The sequence below is a fragment of the Orbicella franksi genome, chromosome 4 (genome assembly GCF_964199315.1).
Source record: "Orbicella franksi chromosome 4, jaOrbFran1.1, whole genome shotgun sequence".
Lineage (NCBI taxonomy): Eukaryota > Metazoa > Cnidaria > Anthozoa > Scleractinia > Merulinidae > Orbicella > Orbicella franksi.
The window spans coordinates 18,444,801-18,466,486 of record NC_138148.1 but is presented as its reverse complement, the minus strand read 5'-3'; the positions used below and the strand labels follow the sequence as shown (position 1 = coordinate 18,466,486).

General features: G+C 39.6%; 1 protein-coding gene and 1 pseudogene across 1 annotated transcript in view; one reads left to right on the top strand and one right to left on the bottom strand.

The window, feature by feature from the left end:
- Positions 1-2,302: 2,302 nt before the first annotated feature.
- The window catches only part of LOC145485582 (uncharacterized), a 56,001-nt gene continuing 36,617 nt past the window's right edge, over positions 2,303-21,686 (bottom strand). The window contains exons 5-6 of the mRNA XM_081464228.1: positions 6,443-6,485; positions 2,303-2,339 (exon numbers count right to left, since the gene is read on the bottom strand). Of these exons, the coding sequence (XP_081320354.1) occupies positions 2,303-2,339; positions 6,443-6,485 (80 nt within the window). The remainder of the gene's footprint in view (positions 2,340-6,442; positions 6,486-21,686) is intronic.
- Positions 13,674-17,537, top strand: LOC145484488 (uncharacterized; annotated as a pseudogene).

Below are 21,686 nucleotides of genomic sequence, written 5' to 3'. Positions count from 1 at the left end.
GTTTGCTAATATTAGCCTTATCACTTTAGGTTCGTAAATGGTTCAGCTTCCGAAGGTTAATTATTTTGTAAAATAGAAACATTTTTAAACAAAATTTAGTCCGATGTCATTTCCGAAAATAGTTAACCAAATGAGTTCTTTTGGTCAAATAAGAAAAAATTCTATATTTCACTTCTGTCGGCCGATTCTCGATATTTTCGGATTTACGCTCTTAAGAGGCTGTCTCTGTAAGAACCGACCACTGATTTTACTTCGAAAATTCGATTTTTCTCATAAGCTGGGATTTCGAAGCCCATACCTAGTCAATCAGTAAAATGAGTTTTATTTCATTATAAATTCCAATTGAAGTTTTCTAGGATTGATTAAAGTTTGGTCCGCTCGACACAAGTTTCATGCCCGCCGAAACTGGAAAAATAGCACATATTGCCGGCGCTCTTAAAAAAATAATATTCGCTCAAAAGTTCCAATTCTTTTTTTTCAACTATAGATATATCATAGCAGTTTGTTTAGCCATGTTGCAATTATAATTCAATGTTGTTCCTTCAACGGTTAAAAGAAGATTTTCTACCCGTTAAATCGAGTCTTGAACCAAACGCGAAAATAGCTCTACTTTGAAGGCACGTTTTAAAAATGTGGCACCTGTTTGAAACTGCTGAACTACATGAATAGAAAGTATAAATGTCCCTTAATTTAAAACAATAATAAAATTTGTCTGCCCACTAGGTTTTCAAAACTAACGACCGCTTAAAGTTCAGGAAATTTTGAAAATATTCCAGTGAGTAACTAACACACTCGCCTTCGTAAAGTGCTCCGATAAATTCCCGTAAATCTCTTACCTGGCTTCAAGATTAAAGTTTTGGTCCTTTGTAGCGATCCTTGAAACCTAGGTAGCATTAAAACTGCCAGCTTTTCCTTCCAACTGTAGGTTTGTACATAAAGTAGATTTATACGTTCCTCATCTGTGTCGAGCGTGACCGTCACATAATTCGATGTTCTTTGTATTACTGACCATTGTTTTCCTCGAAGCCGGGTTAATCATGTAGAGTCCTCTTGAAAGGTTTGTAGAAGCACTCTTTTGGACAACTCTCTGCGCACATACATGTATGAACAGTAAACGGTGATTCGGGAAGCCAAGGAAGGATTGGTAAATGTCACGGCCATTTTGTGTTTACAACAAGTGATTTAGTTCCCAATCTTCCCGTGAGTATAACGGAAAGATTGGGAACTAAATCACTTGTTTATTTTAAAGCGCCGGCAATATGTGCTATTTTTCCAGTTTCGGCGGGCATGAAACTTGTGTCGACCGGACCAAACTTCAATCAATCCTAGAAAACTTCAATTGGAATTTATAATGAAATAAAACTCATTTTAGTGATAGACTAGGTAAGGGCTTCGAAATCCCAGCTTACGAGAAAAATCGAATTTTCGAAGTAAAATCAGTGGTCGGTTCTTACAGAGAGAGCCTCTTAAGCATTTGATGAGTGCGTTTTGCTCCATCAACAAATTATAACCAGTTTCTACCTTGTCCGGCCCTAAACTAAAGCAGATATGATATCGTTCATTCTGAAAGGCTTGATTACCAATGATGGCATCGACCGTTAAAAATGGAATTGACCGTTTACGAAAGGGAAATCAGCTGCGTAGACGTACTGTATCAACCGGGAGCAGAATTAATGGAAACAAAATAGGCAAAACTATCGAACGAACTTCACCTACTTTAATTCTTTATTAGCTTAGATTAAACTTAGACAAACTTAAAATCTTAGAGGTACGGTGCTTGTTGGCAACTTTATCTCGAATTACTCTTTTGCTGCAGGTTCCAAGTAAATTATCTGTACAGTTATAAGTCATCATAATGTATACGAAAAATTGGATCAGCTAATGACTTTAAAATCATTTCAATATCATAGCAGTTACATTAGCGTAAGATAACTCCTTAGCAACAAAACAGATCAAAACTCCATTGGGATTTACCAAGGTCAAGGAAAAAAATCAAAAACTATTAGGGATATAACAATGAGAAAAGTATTACTTTTCAGCCTTCTTTTTTAGTGGACGCAGGTATAACACTATATTGTAAAGAAGTAAACCTATCAAAATAGCTACTTTAACTCTTAATGATATTTTCTAAATCTTGCATAACGTGTTGTAACATGCTGCGGTTAACAAGTCCTCTGACGGTTCTGCCATTCTCGTTTCGATAATGTTCTAGAAGTCAGAAATGCTGTAGTTGCTCTTGTTGTTGCTCTTCCCCCAGCTGATCATGAGGGGGTTCCATTTGGAGAGATACTTGGTGACTTTCTTAGGAATTGTCGGGTTTCGCATACACGTAGCTCTTCCTACATTGAACAAGAAGCTATGTTAGCTTTAGGTCAGGGATTTAAAACTCCATGCAAGTTAACATTAAGGGTAAATGTCAGTAAAAATCAAAGATTATCGAAAAAATCGCGGACACGGCCAAAAATCGATTTGGCTCATTTTTTGCCTGTAGGTAGCCTTATATAGTAAAGTAACGGAAATGGGGTTAGACGTTTGAAATATACACTTTAACGGGAATAAACCGTTAAAAACTTTCGGCGGGTCAATTGCTCAAATTTCACCAAGCGCGATCCTGAAATTATGCACTTTTCGGGCAGTTGTCATACGAACGAAAGTATAACAGAAGGACTTTTCTAGCTACAGAAATATAGAGTTGGGCTTGCTTTAGCGAGACAAAGTGATAGTTTTTGTCCCGTGTTATTTCTGGAGGAGCTACGTCTCTGTTAAGAGACGACATCTTCGGCCTTTTGAAATTAAGGCAAAGGTGGCCTAGAATAGCTTGGCAAAAATACATGTGGTAGCGTCTCAAAGTTTACAATAACACTACCAAGAAGCCTTGAAAGATAGTTCTTTACGATTTGGGTTTTATTTCTTTGGGACCTTTGGCAATCAAAAGATGACCACCGGCCGTATTTCGGTTAAATACTAGGACGTCATAATGAGATGCATAATAACAAAATTAAGCGCGTTGTACACAAATAGCTGTTTTGGTCAGTTACAACTTCACTGGCCGTTGAAATGACTAGAAACATATTAAAATTTCTACAACTACACTTTATTTTCATGTACTGAGACAGGAGAAACAAATTTCGACTTTTCCTACCCTGTGAATCGCGCCATAATTCTGCATGATTCTGCACACAACAGGTTAAATTTGCCACACAGCCGTTAGTTTGCGTTTGCTTCGCATCCAGTGAGCATGAATTCGAGCATTTGCATCCCTTCTGCGCCTTCTGCACTCGCCAGTTTCGAATATACTGAAAATCGTCAACACAAATTGCAAGAGATGCCACAAGTAGTGGCGAGCTCGAGTGACTGAAATGCGATATGTAGAACTCTGCTGTCACGCAACGCCCTCTTAAAAATTGTATACGCACCGCCTTTTATAATCAGCGGAGCAGTTATTCGTGAAACGTACAGTGCTCAGTTACTTGGAAGTGCAGGTACACTCCTGGACTAACTGTGTGAGTCGTGCGATGTATGGCTTTTTCCTCTTCTGAGGTAAAATGTCAGAAATATCCAGCCCAAGGTCGATGCACATGTCTCCTAGCCTATCCACTCTTAAAGTTGTGAGTGTACGTTTTTGTACAAGTTCGCAGATGTTAAGATCGAAAGATACAATCGGATGCTGAATAGCCACATCTCTCATCACATTTGCACACACAGCAGATAGATGACTAAGAATTTCCTCATCGTCGGCACTCTCCATGACCACTTCTGAGACTTCACTAGCTTTTACTTCGTTACCGGCGGCTGTAACTTCTAACCGCTTCTTTGCTGAAAGACGGCTAACGAAGCCACTAATCTGCTGTTCCCCCGCTTGGTCTCTTGCTAAGCTCATTGCTTTCGAAACTTCCTGTGGATCGCTTTTCCGTCCACTTTGCTCCCCTTTTAGAAATTGGTCAGTTAAGAATTCGGACTGTTTCTTTGTAAAACGCACCTTTTTCTTAATTGTCTTCAAGGCCCAACCCATTTGAAGAGGCGGCAAGGCGTCACTCTTTGCTTGGACAGTAACTTGAACGCTTGGAATTTGACTGCATCCCTCCGTCAGCTTGGAAGAATATTCTCTTTTAGCTCTATCGTAGAGAGTTTCCTGTTCGAGCATCATTTGATGTTTTCCAGTATCTAGGTGTGTCTGGAGGTTTGCAAAGCGACTGTATGCTTTTACACATCCTTCCTCTGGACACGGGAAAAGCATGTCATCTGGCTTATTTTGACCAATACTGCTTCGTTCTTGGTTTTCGCTTTCAGTTGAGAAATCTGCTTTGACAGAGCTTTTCTTGATATGTCGATGTCTCACAATCTTGAACGGCGGTGCGCCACTTACATTCTGCGATGGAGGTTCTAGGATTTCCAATTTTTCGGGCTGCTTCATGACTCCTTCGAACTTTGCCCATGGCACTACTTTACCGGAACCCACATTGAATGCTCTCCACACTCGTACGCCAGTTTCATCGTACTCAAAATTGTTGAGTAAGCTTATGCCATGCCATTTGATATTCAAGGCGCGTGACGGATTGGCAGCAACATAGCTTGCGTTCACTCCTGTGGTTCCTTTTTGTGACCGGAGACATCCTGAGGCACAGAGCAAAATCTACTAGCTCTTCTCTATCCGATTCCAAGGCTTGATCAATGTAACGGGCAAACAGTCATTTCCGAAAAATTGACGGGCTTCACGAAAACCCCCTTCTTGCTAAGATAAGTTCTATCTCTGTCTCAACACCTCAAAACTGTAAAAAACGCTCGTGGCTTCTGATATCCTTGCTGCACGATGACAGCGATACTGTCTGAGTGGACGGATGCCTTGCGCGTTCCTCTGCACCACAAACGCCACCAAAAATACCAAGGAAAGAACAAGACATTTTTTTTTTGCTGGACTTTAAGCAACCGTTATCTTTACTCCTTTCACCGACGATCATTACGCTTTTGCTTTTTGTTTACTTTCGTTAACTGGTTACATTTGTTTCCCGTGGGAAAATTGAATCGTTATTTTCGTCCCATAAAGTTTTCACTGTAAGTTTTAAATTTGTGACATTTTGTAAAGTCTGTTTCTTTGTGGCATCTTTTTTGTTCATGACGGCAATATATTTGTTTAGATTTTATTCGTGTTGCAGAATGTATTGTTAGTTGATCTGGTTACGTGACAGATTATCACATGCCACGCAGTCGACACGCAGACAGGAACCTGTGCAAAGCGCTAGCGGTGCCTGCCGTATTGTACGGGATCTTTTGTGTGTGGGACGTCAAAAAAGCCAAAATTAAGATCAAAGTAGACTAAACGAAACTGGCTTGCGACACGCTATAGAAAATGACGACAAGTAACTCTTAAAGTTTACTCATCACCGGCTCAGTGGCTTCAATGAGTACGCCGATCGGCCCCCTTTACACCAACTTGCAGAGGACAGTATTTCGAAAGTATCTTCCAAGCGGCATAATAAGGGCCTATAAAAGATTTCTAAGGTAAGGAACTATTGATATCAAAGCAAACAACAAGCTAAGTGCGGCTGCGACTCAAACAATGGTTTGCTTGTGTCACTGCAATGTTGATTGTGTTCATTTCAATATGGTGCCATTTACAATTTTACCGAAGTTTGGTTGGTTGGTATATTGAAACAGTAGAAGATACCAGAAAAATGAAACGATAAATTTGAAGACCTACCTTATAAGCCCTCGTGATAGTATTGCTGGAAATTTTGAGACACTACCACATGTATTTTTGCCACAATATATTAGGCCGGGTTTGACGTGAACTAAGAATGGCGAAGACGTCCTCTGGTAATTAACCCGTGGTTTCATCAGGAAGGACACAATACAAAAAATATCAGTATATCTTGGTAAAGGAAGGCCAACTGTATATATTTATAGCTAGGCAATTCCTGCCGTCGGATTTTAGCTCATCTAAGGTTGGCCTGAAAACTACATAATTTCGAGCTGGCACGCACTCATTTTCGATCATGCAATTCATAACGGTTTATTCCCGTCAAAATGAATATTTACACAAACTAACCTCATTTCACTTTAGCTAATACCTATAGTTACCTGTAGACAAAAAATGGGACGAAACGAATTTTTGACCATGTCCGCGATTTTTTTATTTTTCTTTAATTTTTAGAGACATCCACTCTTAAATACTTCGTGATTCGAAGTGCGGTCGACAATTCAGCCGAGTGGGAACATGCACGCGTCTAGTCGTTGACAAGACGACGACACTCAGCATGTACTACGCTTGGGCCTAGGCCTCGCATTTCAAACAAATACATCTGAGGGGCACCCTAATGATTTATGTCAAGGAAGGCAAACAACAAATTGTAACTGCGAAAGTTGATCGGCAGGACCAGCGTTAGACCCATTTGACCTCTTAAGACGTTGCCCGCATTTCTCACGGAGTTGGAATTATTCTTACCTTTCTACATGGTGTCTTCTCTTTCTAGCTGAGATAACACCATCTGCAAGATTAATAGTATTATGATAATCGTAACTGGCAGTTTAGTAATACATTAATTAGTTATACTTAAGTCTTTGGGGTTAAAGAGAATCAGCATGGAAAAATGTGTGTAAATAAACCACAGAAAGATGTTTTCCTCGGACTTTTAGGACATAATGGCAACTTCCAAATGCACTTACCTAGCGCTTCTCTCAGAGCCCTCCCATTGTGCTTCAGAGAGCAAAGCTTCTCCCTCATTTCATAGATCTTCTCTATGGGAATGACTTCGCTCTTGTCCTTAGAGCATGACGTGATGGTATCCACGATGACATTCTTCTTTACCTCATATGTCTGCTTGTCCCTCTTCATTTGCTCTATCTTCTCGTCATCTCTAATCACCTTCTCTTTAGCTCCCTCCTCTTTGATCAGCATGTCGAGGTACTCGCTGAAGGAGTCGTTGTAGGCGATCATGGCGTTCTCCTTAAGAAAGACGCCAAAGAAACTGGCACATTCAAAAATTAACGTTTTTTCCTCTTCAAGCTCCTTGATGCTTTTCTCCAACTCCGCAATGAATGATTCCTTCTGAGACTTCAAATTGGACTTCTTGTTGATCTTGTTCCTTGCTTCGTCGGACAGGAATTCCTTCTCTACTAGACTAGCGGTGTAGGTTATGTGCATGTGAACTCTGTAGCCGTGCCTGCATCGTTTGCAATTCCCATCAGACATTGCGGCACAACCACGAAGCTGCTCGATGTTAGTAGTCTCAACTGGAACTCCTGAAAGGTGGCAATGATCATGGCAGACCTGTTGATAAACTGTATTTCTTTCCCTCGACTTTCCGACATTTACATACTTCTTGCATTCTTCGGCAGCACAAACAGTAATGGGATAGGGGAGTTGATTTATCGCCAGTTCAAAAGCATTAAACTTGAGTTCGGCCTGGAAGGAGTTGATGTCGGCGTCAAAGACCTTGCACTGGTCTTGTACATCATTGATCTTCTTCAAGTTGATCTCAATCAGTTGAACAGCCTGTCCCATTGGTTTGCTCATGGCGATAATGCAGTTCCTTGCCTCGTTTAGACTCAGGGTCTTCTTAGTCTCGTGGGGCTTCATATTTTTAACCAGGTTGAACAGTTTGCAAGTCTTGTCACACGATTTGACCCAGCTCTTTGAGTAGAGGTCAACATCTTCTGATGTGAACCGAATTCCACTCTTGTGGCAGGCAAGAAATCTGTCGATGAAAATGTTTAAAATGTTTAAAATTAATAGATTGGACTTATATCCTGGCCCTTGATTTGAACCTTGAAATTCTTGCTTATCCTGTTTTCTTCGGCTACGCGTAATTCAAACATAATTTAATAAGCTGTGCCATTGACGCAGTGATAAAATTAAGGTAGTCTAAAACATTAAGAGCGAGGTTTTTTTTACTGAAAGCGATAAAAATTTCAACATAATAAAAAGATGATTATATGACCTGATACAAATCTTTATATTCTTTAAACGAAGGATTGTTTACAAATCTACTAATTTTGTCTAAGGGAATCTTTGAAATAATAGTACACCTGAACGCTTCGTTGTCAAAGCAAAAGTAGTTTGACGGGGAGAGATTGACTCCAATATTATACTCCTGGAGGAGCTCTTTGAGAACTGGGAGGCTGTCCCCTGGCCTGTAGAAGGTTCCCCTAGAGTTAGTAAAGGCGAAGATGATGTTAGACTCCAGGGCCTTGTGTAGGTGGGTCAGCAACTCTAACACACAAAATTTGAAGGCGACAGTCAGTCTTGCGTTGTTTGGCTTGAGAAGTACAACCACGGCATTAATCTTGTCGTAGCAGGTAAGAAAGGCCAAGATATTCTCGAAGTTCTCCTTGTCCTTCTCAATACCTCTACAGTCGCCCATACCCGGAGTATCAATAAGGTGAAACCTTGTGGTGTCTGTTTCAATCATGTGTTCCCGTGGAAACTGGGTAGCAGACCGACCACTTTTGAGCTCCTCATTTGGATCAGATCCGAATGCGATGTCCTTCCCCTCTCCTTCTTCATTGGTGAAGATGAACCTGAAATAATTAAAATTAAAGTTATGGAGTGTATTATTTTAAGAGGATTGCACACAGCACTAAAGCACTTGTACGCATACAACAGTACATTCCTGGACATAGTTCGGGTAATTACCACCAAAATAAATCTGTCCAGTCTGTTTTCTTGATTGTCGAACTCGGTCGCCGAGAGTTTTTGAGGCCGGTATCTTAATCTAGTTTGGACAGCAAAACCTGAACGAAGTGCAACGCTACAGAGGGAGTGAAGCTAAGATAGTGGACGCTGTCCACCCCAGTCGCCGTCACTCTTCATCATCTAGGTTGCTTGAGACCCTCTCGAATTTCTGTGAAGGTTTGAAATTAAGATGGCGGCTTATCAATTGGGACTGCTCCCCCCCCCCCCCCCAAACAAAGTCCTCCCATGGCTGCACTGCCTGACGTTCAACAACCCACACTTTAACGAGTGGCATAGGGTAAATGCATATGGACTCTCGTGCAAGATCTATCATCTCACCTAGATGGAATCAAGACAGTGAATTCTGGGTTATCCATGGCCTCTTGGAGGGTGTCATGCTTGGTATAGTTGGCGATCCCATTGATCCAGGTGGACTTGCCTACTCCAGTCTCACCCAGGATGAGGATGTTGACGTCTTTCTTGTCGTTCACGCCCAACGACTGCAAATTAAACAACAGTACATTAGACATGATGTGGAGTATATATGAAATAATTCATATTTGAACTGCGGTTCTAGATGAAAGTGAAGAATGATCATCGCAGTAAATTTTCCAATTTAAGCAATTGGAAAGACGAATCCTGAAAAAATCAGGGCTTCAACGGGATTCGAATCCGTGACCTCTGCGAATACCGGTGCGAAGCCACACATTGGGAGCGAGGTCAATTAATTGAGTTCATATCTTCCCGTGAGGAGTGAAATGATGTGGAGTATATATGAAATAATTCATATTTGAACTGCGGTTCTAGATGAAAGTGAAGAATGATCATCGCAGTAAATTTTCCAATTTAAGCAATTGGAAAGAAGAAGCCGATCACGATTACTGCGATGATCATTCTTCACTTTCAAAACATTAGACAAAAAAGGACGAACTTTGGGTCAGGATTTTTTTTACCTCACTTGCAAGCCTTAGCCTATTTAGTGTAATGATCTTCTAAAGCGGGTGGTGTGTTCCCTATTAGAGCACAGTGGTGTGCTGGAAAACTTGAGGGTGAAAAGCTGTCATCATCATAATCATTGTCATCCTCGATGTCGTCGTCGTCAATTCGTCATCACCACTGCCACCATTGTAGTCAGCTAGAATGTCCATTGCATATTTCATTTCACATCCATATGTCATTTCAAATCCATTTCAGTAAAACAATTTTTTGCATTTACCTCTTGAATATCCCCTTGAGACTCGACTCCAACTCCATCTTCTTCATCTTCTTCGGAGTCAAAGGCATCGTTCCCCTTTGCACTTGCCATACTGCCAACACTGTAATAATTTATACTGTGAACTCCTGAAGAGCTCCGCAAACCTGATAAAATGTACAATTTGAAGATAATAGGCCGTTGGACTTTCTGGTGACAGTTATATTATTTTACATGAAAGCACAACTCGTGACTTGTGATTTGTACGAATATTTCAAGTCTACACACACATCACCTTAGAAACGCTTAGTCAAATTATTAATATTAATATTCCCAGACCAAAAAGTGAGTCTGCAAAAGGTAGCCCTATGTACTTGGGAAAAGAGGCTGAAAAGCTGTTTTCGTCCTAGTAATGGGGATATATATTAATTTGTCGAACGTTGAGTGGCAACGGCAAAGCAATCTTGTTGGTAAGATCAAACAAAATCAAATATTACTTTAAACGTTGGATTTACAAGCAACTCATACCCTCCCCCGCCACCCTTTGCATTTTCGTTATAATAGTGGTCAGACATACCAAAGTTATTTTGCGTTTTATAGTAGCCCTCAGCTTGCTCTGCACGACAATACTTTTTCTTGATAATGTCGCCAAATGACGTCAAACAACGTCATTAAGTCGGCTATCTCGGATCCCCCATCTTGGATTTCACTTTTTCTCGTCGATAGATTTGAACAAAAACATGGAAAGATATTCACTGTTGAGGGAAGTAAACCATTTCAAGAAATTTACACCAAGTGCCGTTATAAGACCTTAATGAAGTTCTATTTCTTGGCTGTATAAAAAGCTTATAGACAGCATTATGATTTTTCTTCTTCATTCCACAGATATCAATAGATATGATCATAGTAGCAGTTTCATGTCTCCTTGACCATTTCAAATCAGTCATATATTTAAGAAGATCTTTGTACCCTCCTTGGTTAGCTTTTGAACCTACATACTTACGTTTTTCATCAGTGATAGGAAAACAATGATCATCTTTGACATAGTACACTAAAGTCACAAACTGACTGAATAGAGAGTCTTTTGGTGTTAATCTCGGAACCTATAAAATAAACCTGTTTACAACAACCCTACCATGATCCACAGCAGCTGCTTTTTGAATCAATTCATCATCGTTTTGTAATTCAATATTAAACTGTAGTTGCATTGGGGGTGACATTTTATCTTCAAAATCTTCGAAAAAAAAGAATATCTATTCAATGGTATGATTACATTTACATCATTTGGAGCATTTCCAGCTGCATTTTACCTAGCCTCGAATCCAGCATTTTGATTAGCATTATTGTTTCCACTTCATTAAACATTAGTCAACAATCAATAAACTAAACTGTTTCCCAAGTATAGTCGATCTATCGTTCACCTACTTAAATGAGATATCACGCCTCCTGAATACATTTATATTGACTTGAGATGTCAGGGCAATGCAAGCAGCCCAGCTAATGGTGTCAGTCATTTGATTTTTTATGGAATTTAGGGGAAACAGAATGATATAAACTCAGATGTATATGATGCTCTGTATTATTTTGAGAATAAAATTCACTTTAGAAAAGGTATTAGATTGCCAGTTGAGATATACAAATCAGTTGTATCACAAGTTTTATTGATTGGATTAGTAAGATGATATTTTCGATGATAGACTGATTTCTTCATTATTTTATATTTGTTCTCATTAAAATTAATATACTCAGCTGCTTGTGAGTAACCATTTAAAACCCCACAGTTATAACAAATATAAGCACCGTTTATTCTCGCAACACAAATCAGGTATTGATTTTGTGTAATTTTGCAGTTTTTTGTCACAAAAACAACAAATCATCGTACCATTAGATTGTAATTCTTTGTGAATATTTTTATCACACATTTTAAATATATTTATCTATATTTTTAAAACATATAATAAATTCTGAATGTTTTCCTAATTGATTTTTATTCATATGGTTTAGTAGCTAGTTTTAAAAATTCTATTATTTTCCCTTTAGTCACATCATCTAAAATGACTGATTCATTCTCTTTTTTCTTATCTTTTTTATTTATAATTATCAAAAAATTGAATCATTTATATTACACAATTAAATTTTTATTTTGAAGTAAACTTTATTAGTAAACTTTATGAGTAAAATTTTCTAGAAAGCTTACTCGCACAACTCGAAAGACGATACAAATGTAAATATAGCTTAATCCCATAATTTTATACAAGACACATCTGCTATTTCTGATGGCTCATTTCAGCGGGAAAGTCCCTTAAGTATGACATCATCGACATCCTGTTTTTCTGAGAAATGTCAAAACAAGACAACTGAATAAATAAAAAACCAAGTTAAATTAGCATATTGGTGCATCACAGAAAGCCAAGGTTAAAGTCACATAGATAGAGGAACAAGAAATCATAAAAGAACTGACACTACGCTTTGATTCCCTCAGAGCTAGCCAATTTTCAAACTCAATCAGAGAGCCATTATTTCAACTCACTCAGAGAGCAAATATTTTGCGAAATGAACCCCCTTGAAAAAAAAACTCACTCAGAGGTAAGAAAATAAATGGCGTGAATTTTCACCTCGTGCTATGAACGTGTGAAGAAAAGTAGTCACCAACACAGATCTCGTCAATCAAAAGAATTTTACTTCGCTATAATCTGGCAAAGAAATGTAAGGCGGAAATAGAGATCAAAGAGCCCAAACCTGGTTTATTAAGTGTGTGGCGAGAACCACAATGCCTTATTATTACATCAATACAGTCATGTGTACGTCGCAAAGAAACACTCGAACCCGAGCAGACAATAGTCCGTCGAGAAGTCGCTGTTTTTTTCGTAGTTTGGTGGGAATGACTGACGAAGAAAGCTTTTCATTCCTATTTCTTTAGCGCTGATATCGTGAACACTAAATTAACCCAGTTCCTGACAAGCCACATTCGGAGCTTTTGACTCTCCTGGGTTTAGAAAAGCCGCCGACTACTATAAAGACACAGTTTATTGAAATGGGCTCCTTCTCCGTTTTGAGCTTTTTAACGTCTCCTACTTCTCGGACTTATGGATATAGGGTAAATAACTTTCAACATTAGCAAGCAGGGGGGCAACGGCAAGCTACGGCAATGGACAAAATCATCTTTTTGAAGCTAATTAGCATCAGCATCAGAAAAAAATCTAGTTAGATAATAAATAAGTTAGGTCTACTACACACCAAATCTAAGAGTATCTTACCTCTGGGTACCCCTAAGTTCAAGTTGTTTTTATCAACGGTGGGTCTATAACGATAAAACCAGTTAGGGCGAGGTCGTAGACTGGAAACTGAAAAGCAGGATCAGAAAATCCCGAGTCGGAAATGAAAAGTAACTTGACGTAATCATACGGGAACTAGCAAACCTTTTTTGGTCGACAACCAGGAAGCTGAAATTCCCGGAAATGTTTTCTTTTCTCTCCCTTTAAATTTCTTTCCGAGAAATTGTGGAAAAGTTTGACACTGGATTCAAACAGGTTTCGATGACAATATTTGTGACCAAAAATATGACTACTTTTGGACTTTTCGCTAGCTGAGACCCGCCGTCAAGGTGGCGCGGTACAGTTTTTTTTTTTTTTTCTGGACCACACCGAGCATTTTCAATTGGCGTTTTACCAACCTTCCCTTGATCTGAACCAGTTTTTTGAAAAAGATTGAAGTTTGGTTGGATATGTTATTTAATGTAATCGATATTTCCATGGAAACGAAAATGTTAAAAACGGCTAGATAGATTTTTTTTTAAAACGTTAACCATGCATGCTTCATAATGTTAACAATTTCATTCCATCGAACCACCTTGATATAGACGACTTAACTTGGAGGCAGCCAGAGGTAAGAAACTAATTGGTGGCTATTTTACGGATCAACCAGTTATCGTATCAAGCTAATTTAGTATAGTATAAGCTAATCGTGCTCCATTTCAAACTGAAATTATTGAACGGGCAAGCACCGGCGTTTATTTTATGGTTGTCTTCGTTACCAGAAATAGACAAGTGTAATTCAATGGCTTGAAGAGTCGTGAAATTGTTGGCTTTCATTACCAGTCGTGTGATCAAAACTAAAAAATCGTAGCCGTTCAATAATAAAGTCGAGAATCTCAGATAGTTAGCAAAAACTAAAGCCATAACTGATCTTTCACCTACGCGAAAGCCTTCTCGGGTCGCCATTTAATGTCACGAAACGCAAAAGCTTGGAAATTCAAACGTGCCCTGTTACAAAACGAATAACCCTGTCGAGCTAAAGCGTGGTAAGACGTCAAGTTCCTAAAGGATCTTATATCTGATAAAACTAAAACTTTCGAAGGAATGGTTATTTATATAATTTGGGAATATGACTACATTATACGAAAACCGAGAATAGTTAAATTCTCGCCTGACTCGGCATGTTTGAGTTCGATGCTGTCTAGAATGTTGATTTTCCTGTTTCTCCTGTTTGTCGACTAAATCCCACCTTGCGTAATTCTCATTGCTGAGACAAAACGAACGTTTCGTTTCTAATTTTAGTTCCAGTGTACACACGATAACTTGACGCAGCAATAGTTATGAAATCGTAGGACATTTTGCTGAAATGTCCTTTTCATAGTGTCGAACTTATTTTCTGATCAGGTTTGTCAGAAGATCTCGAAGGGGTAAAATAGGGGTAAAATTTCAAGAAACCCGGGAAAGGGAGGCTAGCATTAATTTTGCTTACCTGGTGTCCATTTACGATAAGACATGACGCTAGTAGTGTGATTTAATCCTAAATTTGAACCAAAACGTGGTCTAAAAATAAATATGAATAAATATGAATAAAAATAAATTTATTTCAGGTTTATTTTTACCACTGAAGAAGGGAAGGGGAAGGACATTTCATTTGGGCCTGATGCAAATGAGGTTTTCGCCAGTGGTGTGTGTGCCACTCAGTTTCCACAGGAACATCTGCTTGAGACTAACACCACAAGGCACCACCTTATTGACACCCCCGGCATTGCCGACTGTAGGGACATCGAGATGGACAAGCAAAAGGTCGAAAACATCTCGGCGTTTCTTACCTGCTACAACAAGATTAATGCGGTAGTTTTACTCCTAAAGCCAAACAACGCAAGGCTGACTGTCGCCTTCAGGTCCTGTGTCTTAGAGCTGCTGACCCACCTCCACAAGTCCCTGATATCTAACATCATCATCGCCTTTACCGACACCACGGTTACCTTCTACAGGCCAGGGAACAGCCTCCCACTCCTCAAAAAGCTGCTCTGGGAATGTAATATTGCAATAGATCTCTCTCCGTCAAACTATTTTTGCTTTGACAATGAAGCGTTCAGGTACTTAGTTCTTTAAACAATTATATCAGACAAAATGATTAATTTTGTCAACCCTCTTCTCGCAACGCTATGAATTTGTAGATTTGCATCGACGCACATAGTCACCCTTTACACCAACAATTTACCTAGTTTTCGGATAACATTAGAATACCCTTAGGCCCGGTTCAAACGTCGAACTTTACATGTGCCGAACCTAATACCAATTTGGGTCGACCCAAATAATTAAGTTCGGCAGTTGATTCAAACGTCGAACCTTATTTAGTTGAACTTAATTGCAAAACTAAAAGAGACACTATTGCAAACGACGGTTATTGCTGACCAAAATGGCAGAAACAATGTGGGAAAGACGAATTGTGGAAATGAAAAACTTGCTTTTCTTGTAAGTGCGATCAAGGAGGGTAGAACAAGTCGAAGAAGGCGACTCCAGATGCAGTCAGCCTTTAACAACCGAAGACGATTTTTGAATTTGGTTTGCCTTCTATTATTGCTTATTCCCAAGGGAACATCACAGTCCAACTGTGACGAGGCTCGTCCACTTTGTTCCTGTCGTCGATTTCTTCAAGATTCATTTATTTTGTTATTTTCTCTCAAAAACATGACTCGTAGTACGCCACCGGACTGCCTGCTTTCCAACCCGCTACACTCTTATCGCTTTCAAATGCGGAACACCGCATGCAGAAGTGGTTTATGCACATCAAGAAAGTATATTTTGTGCCCTCGAAGCAAGAGGAACACATATCTTCCCGCTCTTTCCGCTCTTCCCGCCATTTTGTTCCAAAAGATCAAAACAAGCTGTGCACGCATGACAAAAATGGGAAACATGCAGAACTCTGGGTAAAAATTAATTTATTTAATGTATTTGTAATGTATGCATTAGGTTCGGTACATGAAAAGTTCGACGTTTGAATCGGAGTCGCTCCGTAGTCGAACTGACCGACTGCCCATGTCGAACTTAATTCTCGGGTCGACCCAAATAACATGTGATGAACTTAACTGATTCAAACGTCGATCTCGTCATGTACTTAATTGGGGCTATTAGGTTCGGCTCATGAAAAGTTCGACGTTTGAACCGGGCCTTAATCTTTAGTCTAAGGATCGTTGTCACCTTAATCATTAACCTGATTGAGCTTAATTTCTTTTTTAAAAACGTTAAGACCACTACATAAGCCAAGTGGTGCAGATTGCGATTAGGATAAGGGAGAATGTCACCATTTTCACATCAGCTGCCCTTTACATGTCCCTTCTAATTATAAAACAAGATTTTTTTTCTTGTTTCATTGACAGGTTTCTTGTCTCCCACAAGAATGGAGTTCAGTATATATGTGATGACGTTGACCTCTGCTCAAAGAGGTAAGTCAAGGCGTATGACACAACTTGCAAACTTTTCGAACTTGTTACGAAAATGGAGCCCCACGAGACTCAGAGTACCCTGAGCCTAAACGAGGCAAGGAGCTACATTGTAGCCATGAGCAAACCAATGGGTGAGGCTGTTGAACAAATTGATAACAACTTGAAGAAGATCAATGATGTCAAAGAAAAGTGCAAGATCGTTGAAGCTGACATGAAGTCTTTCCAGGCCGAACACAAGCTCAATGCAATTTTTTTGAACTGGAGTTTGAGCAATTAAAACATCCAATGACTGTTTGCACTGCCGAAGCTTGCAAGGAGTATGTAAATGTCGGAAAGACAAGGGAGAGGAAATTATTTTATCCACAGATCTCCCATGATCGATGCTACCCTCCAGGGATTCCTGTTGAAACTACTAACAACGAACAACTTCGTGACTGTGGTGTCATGTCTGATGGAAAATGTCAAAAATGGGGGCACGACTACAGAGTTCATATGGATATAACCTACACTACTACCCTCGTACAGAAGGAGTTCCTGCCCGTTGATGCAGAGAAGAAGGTCAAGCTGAGGTCCCACTTAAGCCGGTCTCGGAAGGAAGCGTTCATTGCGGGGTTGGAAAAAGGTATCAAGAAGCTTGAAGAAGAAAAAAGTTCATTTTAGAATGTGCCAGCTACTTTGGTGTCTTTCTCAAAGAGAATTCCATGGTCGCCTACAGCGGCTCCTTCAACAAGTACCTCGACATGCTGATCAAAGAGGAGGAGGCTAAAGAGAAAGTGATTAGAGATGACAAGAAGATAGAGCAAATGAAGAGGGACAAGCAGACATATGAGAGGAAGGTGGACTTCATCATGAAGAACATCGCATCTGGGTGTGAGGACAAGAACAAAGTCATTCCCATAGAGAAGATCTATGAAATAAAGGAGCAGCTTTGCTCTCTGAAGCAGAGTGGGAAGACTCTGAAAGAAGTGTGATAATAGGTTTTTGGCCTGGGAAAGCACTTCTGTAAAACCTGGGAAACTCTCTTGCTGCGGGCATCAGTACCGGATCTGTTACAGGGAATTACCTTGAGAGACGTCAACAGCACTCAGAACTTAGGTCCAACGATATCGTTTTAATCCAAGAATACAACCAGAATGCAACCGGAACATAACCGGAATGCAGCCAGAATGTAACCAAAGAATATTTCACAAGGCACGACTATTTAAGCCGAAAGCACAATTCTAAAGGATTACGTAAAGCTATTAAAAATTCTTAACTAAATATTATCTAATACATTTCAGAAAGCTCGATTGGCTCTAACGGAATTCAACGTTTACAAGATTACTAACTTTCAAACAACACAGGTAGACAACAGTTTAACAAGAGACTATCGCAGGTAGCAATTACAGTTGAACGCTTATTACAGTTATGATCCTACAACAAACTAGCAGGTGTCCATTACGGTCAATGAACTGGAACAGTAACCTGTAACTCAGAAATGCAAAACGAACTAAAACAAATATATCTATGTTGGATTTCTATATTTTCCGACAGCGAAAGCGAATATGTAAAACGTACTTAATTATCTAATTCTCTCTCCTCACAGAAGCGCTAGGTATAGTGAATTTCAGTGTTGTCATTTTCCCATAGTCCAGCGGTTTATTGTTACATTAAGGGTCTCGTTTTGTTCACTTTAATTTTTCCTACGTTTAGAGTCATGTTTGTACCAGGGTTGTTGTTAACGCTGTAGAGACTTAAGTATAGAGAATTATTATATCAATAAACTGCCAATTACGATTATCGTAATACTTTTATTTTTGCAGATGGAGTCATCTCGGCTAGGGAGAGAAGACACCGTTTAGCTATAGAAAGGTAAAACAATGTCTTAGGAGGACAGAGGTGTCAAAACCGGGTCTTCAGATCAACTTTCGCAATTGCAATTGGTTCTTTGCCTTGTTTGGCATGAATTAAAAGACCTGGCAGCACAAGACTTCCATAAATAAAGACGATCACGTTATTCACGTAATATGTTACTAAAATCTGTAACATCAGGCAACCCTTATCTTGGGCAGCTTGTCCATCAGCTCTCAGCTGTTTCTAAATGTTATTTTTCCAGTAGCCATATTCATCAGTCTAATCGCAATGTTCCGAATACAGGTTTACTTTATGTGTGTGACGAATTTCTCTCATTGTGTCATTCAAACGAGCTAATTCTGTAAAATTAAGGGCGTGTTTATTTGCAGCATACGTGTATACTTGTCGCATTTCTCGCGTATACTCAATTTCAAACTAATGCATCGATAAGCCCCAAATTTCCTGGGTAAACATCAGTTCACGTCACGAATGCATACAGTTCGCCAGGTGAATTTATTACAAAATCAAAGAGCTCTTAGAGCCTACTTCTCAATGCAAAGGCCTTTGCCTGATGCGATCCTTACTGCTTGTAGTCATTTGAAATTCAAGATCTGAATCGAAATGAATTCCTTGCCTTGTTTCTATGCGCTGTTGACAGGCGCTGTTGCGCTTCGTCGGCGAAGAGCTTGAAATAAGGGGCGTGGTGCTTGATGGTTAGCTTGCGTAGCAAGCGTTAGTAGGAAACGTTCTTGCACAACCCCTCAGCATTCTGGCCATGCGAAAATTGGTCAAGAGCAAACAATATCGACGAAGCTACCTCCGGCTCTGTGTTTTGTTTGCTCTCGCCACTAGCTAGCTTCGCGCGACCCCTACACGAGGGGTCACGTCACGGGGACATGTTGCTGCTACATATAGCAATGAAATATTCATGAACTGTGCACAGTAAGGGTCATGTAGCTGGGACGTGTAGCAGGGACACGAGTGAGGGAAAAGATTACGACTTGTGCACACTCATGAAAATGTTGCTGGGACATGTCCCCTCGTGTAAAACAACAGCGGTAATTGCGAGAGTTTCCAAAAAAAGAATCACATTGTATTGGTAACTTCTATGTGGAAAGAAGTTGGCGGCCCTCGTTGATGAATTAATCGAAGAACATCAGTTGGTTGATTCCTACCGATTAAACCGGCCAGACTTCGTGGATGTAAGCCAGACTGGTATGGTAATTTCTCATTTCATGGAAAATGCCATCTTTAGGGAAAAGAACCTAAAAGACAACGGCAACAAAGTGAAAACAAAGAAAGCAATGGCACCAGTGAGAGGCCGAATCGGGAACACAAAGCCACCAAGAGGCCTAAAAGAGATTAAATCAAGATGGCATAGTATGCGGTTTGCTCAAATATCAGTTTTTGCTGCAGGGGCATGTTGCGCAACCAAGCGCACGATGATCATGCCCGGGTGATCATGGCGTCTCACGCATAGTTCTGTCGCTGCGGCATGTCCCATGAAGTTCAACAAGCTGAACTCCGTGCGACATTTTGCAAGGACAAATTTTGCTCAAAATGCATGTGCACAAGTGAAAATGTGTCAGCGCACATCAGTTGATGTGTCGCTGCAACATGTCCCCGAAACATGTCCTGGCAACTTTTTCGCAAGTGTGCAAACTCTGCGATTCGGTCCTAACGACATGTCCCTACCACACATCCCTGTATTTTGTCCCTGATACATTTTGCAGCAACATGTCCCTGCAATATGTCCCCTCAGCTCATGCGGGCCCACCTTTACTCGTTCGCACTTTACTGCCAAAATCCTTGCTAAACGAGTTAATGGTTAGGTTGCGTTCTGATTTTCGAGTGCCACATATAGGCCCCACAACACCTTAGGCACACACTCTCATAGGCACCTCACTCCAGTCAAGAAGGAAGTCTTTGGGTCGAAGCAGTTATTGTATCACAGCTTACTACTGTTATGAAATCGTCTTAATCCATTGGCTGTCACAAGCACTGTTAAAAATAAAGATTTGTTTTCGTTGTCGTCATTGCTATTCAAGTTGTAACATGAGGCTCTTGCAAGATTGAAACCGTTACTTTTTTAATTTTTTTTGTTGTTGTTGTTGTTTTTGAAAAGAAAATAAAGTAAAACTGCCTTTTGAACCAGAAAAAGAATTCGTATTTAAAAATACGTGACATTCCCCGCGCTATATGGGTTACATGTAGAACGCGATTTGTGTCAGCTTTTTATCGATCGAGTTTAGTCATGCGAAATAAAGCTGTATTGTGAATTATCAGAGAAAAAACTCAAATACAAGTTTTTTCCTTTTTCCGTTCTTCTACTGCATTCGTCCTTTCTTACTATCCTTGTAGATGTATTTTGTTTTGTGATTTACAGCGCGATACCTCTTTTACTGGCTTTTGTTTTTCTAATTCGTACATCTGTTTTCATTTTGTAGAATAAAAATTCACGGAAAAAACATTTCAAGCCTCCCAAAGTCTTTCTAGTGAAGAGCTGATTTTGCAACGTTCCATATAAACTCATATAACTTATTAGGGTAGAACGCTTATACTATGAGTCGCTATTTCCTAACGTGATAATGACGCTTCCGTACTGAGCTTGGGCTATCTGTCGCTGTATGCGTTACACTTTGAACCAAAAACAGATTGCGTAAAACGTGACATTACCCACGATAAAAAAAAATGGTATATTCGTTACACTTATAACGCAATTTGTTTCCAATATTGAGTTTTATAAAGTAGAGAGAAAATATGAAAATTTCTATTGTTCAGACGATCTGTTCCTTAAACTCAGAGAAATAATCAAATACAAGTTTTACTTTCTAGCCCTTTTTAACCATACAGTTGTATTTTGTTTAGTGATCTACAGTGCTATGCCTCTTACTGCATTTTTTCTCTCTAAGGGTACTTGCTTCAAGAAACAAGAACAACAATACATACATTATTGTCGTCTTCAATGCGACAGCTACACAGTTCTAAATAAAGCTGTTACAAAGAATAATGTGTATTGGCTCATTCGAACACAAATCCATTCTCGTTCAGGAATACTGAAAATAGCAGTATGACTTTCTGAGGAGCAGATTTACTAGCTTCAAAACAACACCATTAAAACAACAGATAGATACATTATTGTCAGCTGCAATCAGACGTCTTAATATCCTGTTTTGGCGGCAACAATTTCTTTTTAAGAAACATTTTTTAAAACGTTAGCAATCTGTTATCAACACCTGGTTTACTTGCTTAAATAACAACACAATCAAACGAATAGCAGTACATGC